This window comes from Otolemur garnettii, unplaced genomic scaffold, assembly GCF_000181295.1.
Source record: "Otolemur garnettii isolate 467f Iridium unplaced genomic scaffold, OtoGar3 scaffold00039, whole genome shotgun sequence".
Taxonomy (NCBI): Eukaryota; Metazoa; Chordata; class Mammalia; order Primates; family Galagidae; genus Otolemur; species Otolemur garnettii.
This window is the reverse complement of record NW_003852434.1, coordinates 8632669-8643218: the sequence shown is the minus strand read 5'-3', so window position 1 is coordinate 8643218 and position 10550 is coordinate 8632669. Positions and strand designations below refer to the sequence as shown.

At 37.6% G+C, this 10550-nt stretch overlaps 1 protein-coding gene across 1 annotated transcript in view; it reads left to right on the top strand.

Annotated features, from left to right (window-relative positions):
- The window catches only part of CUNH4orf22 (chromosome unknown C4orf22 homolog), a 486210-nt gene that overhangs the window by 301035 nt on the left and 174625 nt on the right, over nt 1-10550 (top strand). The window contains exon 5 of the mRNA XM_003790054.1: nt 3278-3301. Within this exon, the coding sequence (XP_003790102.1) occupies nt 3278-3301 (24 nt within the window). The remainder of the gene's footprint in view (nt 1-3277; nt 3302-10550) is intronic.

The window sequence follows — 10550 nt, the reverse complement described above, 5'->3', positions numbered from 1 at the left end:
TTTTTTTTTTTTGCAGTTTTGGCTGGGGCCAGCTTGAACATGCCACCCCGGTATATGGGGCCGGCGCCCTACTCCTTGAGCCAAAGGCACCGCCCCAACCTAATGTTATTTTTTAATGAGATGAATATAAAGATAAGGATGATTATTTGTAAATTCAAATGGGAATAAATATTTATCCTGGGGGGTGGATAACTAATTACTGCATACAATAAGAATAAAAATTCATTTTATTCAACAATATTTAGAAATTGTTTACACATACAAATTATGGCCAAAATGCTGTTTAAGCTTTTACAACGCAAAGTATCAGAAAATCTTAGGTATGGAAGGAGCTTTAAAATGCAACATACACAAAGAATATTGCTAAGAAGTTTACAAATAAACTTCTAAGTCTCTTTAGGCTTTTAGTAAATGCAAATACTACTTTGGTAATTATTTTATTTTTATAAAATTTGTTAAAATTTTGTCATAAGGAAAAAGGCACAACAATATCGATATAGCAAAGCCAATAACTAAAGTCTGCGATGGGCATAGGAGGTAGATTGATTAACCCGGAACATTAAGAATGTTACTATTAAGTGTAAAATAAAAATTTTGAGTGTATAAAAAAGAATTTTGATTAGAATATTGGGATCTGGCTGGGTTTGTGGCCATCCAGCTGGGTTATTTAGGATGGACCATTTTTATGGCTAGACCATTTATGGACAGGAATTGTTTTATCTGTGAGTAACGTTATTGTGCAGATTAATCAGGTACAAGCTTCAAACAAAAACATTTAGAAATTATAAAATGAAATAAAAATCAAATATTTCTAATGTCTCTGCTAAAGCAGTAGACTCTTCTTAAATTAGCAAATTAAACTGACCCTGAGAGTATATTTCTAGATTATATAATTGTAGGAAATTCAGATGTATTTGGTATTCTCACTGTTACTGCTTCGTAATAACAAAGCATCATTAAGACTAATAAATTGTGAGGCTGTCATTATAGTTAAGAATCCTAAACAAATTTTGCAGAATGAAGGGGAAAGGCCTAAATACTTGCACAAAAAAGGGAAATATTCCTGGATGCAAGCTTTATTGGGGGCACAGGGGATGGCGCATATGGCACTAGAAAGCCTCAACCAGTTTGATCAATGAGTAAATCGACGGCACCCCTGCATTTAGAAGCCAGCCAGCTTATAGATGAGTTCACTGTGTGTTTCCGCGTCAGGGGTTATGACGTCACCGTATCTATGGACAATATCCCAGACTTGCAGCTATATTTCCCTGAAGCAGTTTTCATACGTACATTACCAAGGCAACAGCTCTAAACAGTCTGTGACTTCACTACTAATCAAATTACTCTGACGAGGAGCAGTCACTTAAAATAATGAAAAGAAGGTGCTGAGACTGTTCGCATTTAAGCAGACACCATGGTCTGCCCTCCCCTCTCTGTGGTGTGCACGGTGGGATTGTCAGGGACTCAGCGAGCTGTCCTCCAGTGCTCAGCAGCTAGCAGTCTGCATTTATCATACCGATGGAATAATAAAGATTCATCACATTGAACGAGACTGCTGGCATTTAACTGGATGCTCATTTGGATTCCTAAAAAAAAGACCCCAACCCTCCTGTTCTTTCTCTTGTTTTTCTTCGCATCCCTCGATGAACTCTTTGTTGTAACACTCTCCAGCTTTCCAGTCTCCAGCCCTGGACTTTGTCTTCAAAGCGACAGGCAGCTGTTTGCCAATCAGTGCTGATTTTGCTTCTGTGCGTTACGTGGCAGATTCATACTCCACTCTGGCACAACTTTTACCTCCTTAAAATTATTGCTGATTTACACGGAGAGGGGAGACCCTTAATTTGAGGGAGTTGGGTGTGATGCCTACAAAAGATAGTATCTTTCTTATAAAATATGATTTTAAAATAGGAAGTGCTTTGAAAGAGAATGTTTAAAGTGAAGAAGAGATAGACAAATACAAATACCAGGCATGTGAGTTGTTTCCATTTTTGGCTGTCAGGAGCGATGCTACTATGAATATTAGGGTAGACTTGTTCAGACATTAATATTGGACATATAACCGGCAGTAGAACTGCTGGGATGTAAATTGTTATTAGCTTCTTATTTAGTAAAAAATACTAACAGTTCTCCACAATTTTAACAGTTCGTATGCCTATTAGGAATGTGAGAGACTGGGATTGTTGGTCTGTTTCTGAGTCACTCTGGCGAGTTTGTATAGTTTCATGTCGTGGCATTAACACGCATCTCCCTGATTTCTAAAAGGATGGGAGTTTTTTATGTGTTTGTAAGCCATTTGGATATCTCTTCTGTGAAGGGTGTTTAAGTGATGGCCCAGACTTCTATTGTATTGTCTTTTGCTCCGTGATTTGCAAAGTTCTTTACGTAGTGTGTCTTGAAGCCCTCTGGTAGGTACATGCACTGCAACTGTTATTTCTCTATAGCTTGCATTTACGTTTTCTTAATGGTGTCTTAGTGAACAGATACTCTCAATCATTGTAGTTCAGTTAGCCCATGTTTTCTCTTGTGAGAGTTTAGTTATACTCCATCATGTGTCTCTTAACGATGGGGCTGGGTTCAGAGAAATGTATCATTTGCGTTTTACTGTAGTGTGAATGCCAGAGTGTACGTACAGAAACTTAGATGGCACCGCCTACTATACACCGAGGCTGGATGTCAACCTGTTCCTCGTAGGCAGCAAAACTGCAGCATGTTCCTCTGCTGAATAGTGCTACCTGTTGTAACACGTGGAAAAGTATTTGTGTATCTAATCCTATTTAAACATAGAAAAGGTACAGTAAGAATCCAGTATTATAAGGGGACACCTTCATAATGGGGACACCTTCATAATGCAGTTCATTAATGACCAAAACATCTTTATGTGGCACATGATAATAAATACATAAACCAGTAACATAATTGTTTCTTATCATTATCAAGGATTATATACTGTTCATAGTTGTATGTGTTATATTTTTATGACCAATGTGTTGGGCTACGACATTAATACAGCTACAGCGTCACTGGGTGAGAGCAATTTTTTAAGACCATCAGAATCTTCCGAGGCCACTGTAATATATGCAGTTGGTCACTGACTGCAGTGTTGTTATGTGGTGTGTGACAGCGTAATGGAGTTATGTGGGAGAGTTTTGAAAACAATTTTGACTTTCTCTTCCCTAAGGATCTAGTGGGAAGCCATGGATAGTGAAGAGAATAACCTTTTCTTTTTAAAGTGTATTTTATTTTATTTTATTGTTTAAGATTCATTGAGGGTACAAAGAATTCGGTTACACTGATTGCATTTGTTAGTTAAAGTCCCTTTTATAATTGTGTCCTGCCCCCAAGAGGTGTGCCATACACTGTGACCCCATCCCTGTCCCTTCTCCCCTCCCCCTACTCCCTTGTTCACCTACCCCCCACCATTATTATACCTATACACCATGATGTATTAGCTCATCTACTGACTTCATATTAGAATTGAGTACATTGGATTCTTGCTTCTCCATTCTTGTGATGCTTTACTAAGAAGAATGTGTTTCACCTCCATCCAGATTAATACAAAAAATGTAAAGTCTCCATCTTTTTTAGTGGCTGAGTAGTATTCCATGGTGTTCATATACGACAGCTTGTTAATCCATTCCTGGGTTGGTGGGCATTTAGGCTGTTTCCACACTTTGGTGATTGTAAACTGAGTGCGATAAGCAGTCTAGTGCACACATGTCCTTATAATAAAAGAATTTTTTTTTCCTTCTGAGTAGATGCCCTAAAATGGTTTTGCAGGATTAAATGAGAGGTCTAATTTGAGGTCTTTGAGGATTCTCTATCCTTCCTTCCAAAAACGTTGTATTAGTTTGCAGTCCCACCAGCAGTATTAAAGTGTTTCCTTCTCTCCACATCCGCGCCAGCATCTGCAGCTCTGAGACTTTGTGATGTGGGCAGTTGTCACTGGGGTTAGAATATCTCGGGATAGTTTTGATTTGCATTTGTCTGGTGTATCTTGGTTCTGGTTTTCTTACTTTTCTTTTGCACTCTATGATTTTGTCTTTTTCACAGAATAGTTCAAGCAGAGCCTCATCTAATCCAAAGCACATTTTGTTTCTGATGTCTTTACTACACAAACCATGATATTGTGCAAGCAACTCACACATGGGCTGCAGCTTTCAACAGGACTAACATCAAATACAAAGCCTGTCCTGTGAAGAACACTAATGGTTCCAAGTCCATAAGATAATATAAAAGAAAGAAAGAATATAATTAACGACCATTGTGTTTTCTTATCTGATAGACAGGTGCACTTTCACTGGTGTTGAAAAATTATGGCTGAGCTCCAAGACCGTAAAACCACAGGTGGATTCCTATTATACAAGATTTATGATTCTTATTCATACATCTCTTGTTACCATGAATGTAATGAGCTTGATAAAGGCATTATTCCACATGTAAATCCCATAATCAAAGTTTTTCCAAATGTTACAAGGGCTAACAATGACATAAGTAGAGTCCTGTTATTCAGCTATGCAAAATACTTAGCAATTTCACATGCAGATGTATCAGGTGTATTATAAATGCTTCAAAACGCTATGCTTTATTTTGAACGTTATTTTCAAAGATAATTCTATAGGTGTGGCAGACTTTTCATTGTGTACCATTTTACATGGTTTGAATAATGTATCATGCATTTGTAAAATGACATAATATTACAAATTATATATTAGAAAAAATAAGCTATAGGAGTGTATCATATTTTAGATTATATTTAAAATATAAACAATAATAAAAGATTTTTCTTTAGGCTCAGCCCCTGTACGTAGCATAGTGGTTATGGTGCCAGCCACATATACCTAGGCTGGTGGGTTCGAACCTGGACTGGGCCAGGTAAACAACTACAAATGCAACCAAAAAATAGCCAGGCATTGTGACGGGTGCTTATAGTTCCAGCTACTTGGGAGGCTGAGGCAAGAGAATCACCTAAGCCCAGGAGCTGGAGGTTGCTGTGAGCTGTGATGCCACAGCACTCTACCATGACTGTGCCTCAAAAAAAAAAAAAAGATTTTTCTTTATATACAAACTGTTTCCTCAAATTGTTTCCAAATGTATATACCCTCTTGTATTTGTCTGTAGTTTTATTTCTTTGCTATTAGTTTGAAATAAGAACTTGAAATACAAATGAATTATGTAGATTTAGTTTACTGACAAATTATAAACTGGAAAGTGAAAAACTATAAAGATAAGCCAGCATGCTGATTTAATTGTCTTGTTTTTATTAACTGTTAAAACTTTTAAGAAGAAACATGTTATATTCTTGTAAAACAGACTGGTTTGCATTCAGCTTACATTTCTACACGGACAAATGAACCTCTGCATTTGCAACATAATTACCGATTTATCTTCTACATATTATTTAACATGTCTCTGTAAAGCTGCACATCAAGAACAATTTCAAGAACCAGATCTACCAGAAGGGAAAAGAATTCCAAACATTTTAAATTAAAAAAAAAAAAAACTTGATAGACAAAATCTACTATGCTTTTTAAATAAACAAGAGTATTATTTAGCATAGAACTGTTGACATAAAGCCGAACCGTTAACATGAGGTACACGTTGCTGTATACTGATGATGACACGTTGATGATTGAGGTAAGAATGATCTTGATAATGGTGATGAAGTATAAGTTTATTAACCAAAATAATCAATAATTGGAAATTATATTTGGTGGTGCTTTATTGTTTTTGCCCCAGAGGAACCAGACAGCTTTAAAAATTCCTGAAAATATCCAATATTTCTAGTACCCAGCTCTCTACTATTGGTATTTTTTAATCTAAATCTACTATCTATTTCTCATTTCTGTTACACTGACACAGTAATAATTCTTAGTGTAATTGAAATTGACATTTTACTAAGAAAAAATTTCTAAAAGTGATGCCGACTTTAATTGGACACATTGGAGGGCTAACAAGGTAAATATGCCTAAATTGTACCATTGCCTAAAACTGGCTTTCTAATAGTCAGACAGAGGCACAGTTTATATGTACATCCAGCTGACAATTTTGATTTAAATCTCAGTTTAATTAAAGTGTGATCCAAATACTTGGTCACCTATAAAAATGATTCTGTCTATATCATTTTAGGATATATTATATATATCTATTTAATTTGAAACCCTGTATCTGTAATCCAGATTAGAATAGATGCCCATGGATTGCTTCAACTATGCCATAGCTTTTGTTGTCGTAGTAATATATGTGGCTGTTAATTTAAGAGATCTTTACCTAAATACTCTGTTACATAGAGAAGAATACATGAGGCTCATTGATAGGTCAAGGTCTCACCACGCTGTGAACACATGCCCGTCACTGAGGTCCAGGAACAGCACGCCCCAGCCTCCCACCAGCCCTCCTTTCACCTCGACGCATTATTCCTCTTCCCCAGAGCAACCCACACCCTGACTTCACACTTTATAGCAGTAGGCTGGTTTTTCCTGGCACTTACCATTACACAGACAAACCACGCGGTATATATTTGTTTGTGCTTGCCTTATTTTGTTCAATATTTTTATTGTGGATTCATTCCTATAGTTGTTTGTAGCCAACGGTTTGTTCTTTTTCACATTCAAATATGTCTCAGGTTGTGTCTCCTAGAAGCCAAACCTAAGATAAGGATTTGAATTAAAGTGATTGTATCATTTCTAATAAAACTCTAGGAGAAAACTAAATGGTCGTAGAACATGGGAGTAGGTTGGTTCATGGAGGTTCTAGGTCAACAAGAATACCGTGTAAAGCAAAGTTCCCCACAGGCCCTTGCCCAGCCTCACAGGAGCTCCAGACAGGGCCCACCTGCACCTCAGAGGAGTCTGGATTGGGTAGAGACTCTAGGACGACTGTACTCTTGCACTGTGACTCTTTGATTAAAGGTTGTCCCTAAGGTACATAAATTTCCAGGCCTTTCTGGCTCTCTGGGTCCGAGGGAAATTAGGTTGCCAAAATTTAAAGACAGTCTTTTGAGAGGGATGCAGGTGTTGGCTGTTGAAAATGAAAAGTACAACAATGAAGAAGCAGCAGAGGGATTCCAGGGAAATGGGCAGAAAGCTCCTCAGGATCTGTTAGAAGTAGGGTCGACCCTCACGTGTTTCTCCATCATGCTGGTGACAGGCTTTGGGCTGGCTTTGGCTTTTATGCCAGCCAAAAAGCTGTTATGCATAAAGCTACTATGAGCGTTCTTATGTCTTTTGTATGTATTAATATAAAATCTACCTAGCAGTGGAATTTCTAGGTCTTACATTATTGACAAATGTATATTCCTCCATGCCATCTGTGATTATCAAGTTAGAGGATCCTTTCATCACCCCCAAAGCATCTCTGTGCCTCTCCTCCTATTCAGTCATTTGACCCCTAGTCAGGCAAGCACTGGTCTGCTTTCTGTTCCTACCCTGTTTCCCTGAAAATAAGACATTGTCTTATATTTGTTTTTTCTCAAGAAGACACACTAGGGCTTATTTTCAGGGGATGTCTTATTTTTATTAAGTATAATACAACAATCAAATATAGTTAAGTCATCTTCTTCTGGAACTTGACAGGGGGAGTCGAACTTGTTGGTGGAGCTGACACTAGTGATGCGTGAACTCCTTTCCCCTAGCCGTTCACACATGTGCAATAGGATGCCTACAACCGTGGTTACCACACACTCAAGTGTGAAAGGCTTGGAGAAAGGAGCTGTGGCAGATAAAAGGTTTTCCAGTCTTCCTTATGGCTCTGTGCTGAAATGCAGGGCGTGGCTATGCAGATATGCTGCAAAGCCACGCCCATCACTAGATTTTATCTGGGTAGGGCTTATATTTAACAAATGCATAGAAATCCTGCTAGGGCTTATTTTTGGGGTAGGTCTTATTTTCGGGGAAACATGGTATTCAGATTTATCTCCTCTAGAATTTTAGATACATGGAATATTACCATATGTATTCTTCTATTTCCAGCTTCTTCTGCTCAGAATAATATTCTTGGGATTCATCCATGTCATGATGATTATTAGGAGGGTGTTCATTTTTATTGCTAAGATGCACTCTATTGAATGTACAACACTGTCCAATCACCTGCTGGAGGGCATTAATGAGGCTTCTTTGGCAATTAGGAATAAACTGCTGTACTGGACAACTCTCTGTTTGGAAATATGGTTTTATATCTATTGAGTAAATGCCTTGGAATAGGATTGCCAAGTCACCCTAAAATTGAAGTGCAGATAAAACGAGACTTGGGGAACTTTCCAGTCTGTGAAGTGATTGCCGATTATTGATTTTCATGATCCAAAATTAGCACTAACTTGTTCCTAACTGCTGAGAATTTGCCAATTAATTAAACAGTTAATTAAACAGTTAGAGCTAACCTGTTTAAAATCTCCTGAAAATCTGAAAATCTCCTAATATGTGTAAAGGGTCAGAGCCATGATTAGGGACAAAATGCCAGAACACAATGAATGGCAAATAAGAAAGTCCATCCCTGGACAGAGAGACCCGCTCCTCATCACAAGAATGAGTCATCTCCATAATCAGTTTAGCCCACCTGATCATAGAACTCCTGCAAATACAGTTTTTTTGTTTTGTTTTTGAGACAAGAATCTCACTTTCTCACCCTCTATAGAATGCTATGGTGTCATAGCTCACAGCAACCTTAAACTCTTGGGCTTAGATGATCCTCTTGCCTCAGCCTTCCAAGTAGCTGGGACTACAAGAGCCCTCCACAACACTCAGCTATTTTCAGAGAAGGTGTCTTGCTCTTGCTCAGGCTGGTGTCAAACCCATGAGCTCATTCACGCATCTTGGCCCAAGTACTGGGATTACAGGTGTGAGCCACTGTGCCCAGCCACAAATAAGTTTTTGAAAACATTTCCCATTGAATGATTCCCAAGCTTCATATAAATAACTGAGAACACTGATTTCACACTATGTAGAAAACATAACACCCAGAAATTATGGGTAGAAACCATCTAATAAGCATAGGTATTAAGGGATCTGCCTTGATTCATGTTATTTCTTTTTAAGAAAGAAAATATCACAGAATTAACGATCATAAATTTGTCATTTATTAGTTTCAGTCATATATACTTTTTATATTTTTACTACATAAAATAAAACAACTTTTTTTTGCTTTTCATCTTACTTTATGTCTGATATCATTGACCTAAAGCTTAATTTTTTGTCACTATTGTGTTTTTTTTTTTTTTGCAGTTTTTGGCTAGGGCTGGGTTTGAACCCTCCACCTCCAGCATATGGGGCTGGCGCCCTACTCCTTTGAGCCACAGGCACCACCCTCACTATTGTGGTTTTTAAGATCTATTCATGTTGCTGCTCATTGGTCTGGAGTATTCATCTCAAACTGCTGATTCTTTCACTTGTTGATGGAGATTAATACTTAATGTTTTTGTTTTAGCTTGTCACTTTTGCTTTCATCTTATTTAGTTGATAATCTTGCAGGAAAGTGAATGGATATTTTTAATTTTTTAAAACTTAACCTGATGTTATCACAATTATATAAAATGAAATATATGGATTTCCCATGACATCTTCAACCAAGTTAAAATTCAGCACCATGAGTAACTCATGAAATAATTATTTGTTCATTGATTTAAAATTATACTTTTATTATATTTGAATTCTAAGCACACATACACATGTACATAAATATTTCAAACTCAAGTCTGTTCCTGTGTTTTCTATTTTTTGCCACTGTTTGTCTACTTCTGGATCAGAATAATATTGATTTGGTACTTGTAGATTTGTAATTTATTTTACTATACAAGACCCTTTTATGATCTCCTAGTATTTTCTTAGGCTGCAGTCCACATTCTCTACAACCCCTTGGGCACATTTACTAGGCAGAGCTCTCTGTATTGTATATTGAGGGGTGAGGCTGATGAGATTCTGGGAGCCTGCATCCTCGAAGCTCATGTTTTTCAGGGATGAAACTGTAGGAAGCAATGAAAGGAAAGTGTAAGGAGAAGTGTGGGTAAAACTGAGAGAATAGTTGAGACCCTTTCAACAGCATTCGCCGGGGAGGCCTCCCAAAGGACGAGACAGCGGAGCGGATACAAGACGGATGGTGGAAGAAGGGATGTGGGGAGAAGCCGGGAAGGAAAGTCGGGGAGGTGTCACAGACTGACAGACATACGTTGAGAGAACTGAAAAAGTTCAGTATGATTAGAATTCTAAGGTCCCAGGGTAACCACTGTTGGACAAATTACCATTTCTTTTATAAATTGTTATAAACATTTTTATTTTTTTCCTGTTTCCATGATCTTTTTTGTTATTGCAATTCAGTCATTTAAGAATCCTTATTTTAGAAATTCCTCTGATCCTAGAGTTTGTTTTTTTTTTTTTAAATTTGGCATCAATGTCTCCATGTAGATGTTTTAGAAATAATTAAATCTGTCCAGGTGTGGTGACTCATGCTTGGAATCCTAGCACTCTGGAAGGCCAATGTGGGAGGATCACTGCAGCTCAGGAGTTCAAGACCAGCCTGAGCAAAAGTGAGATCCCCATCTCTAGTAAAAATAGAAAAAAAAA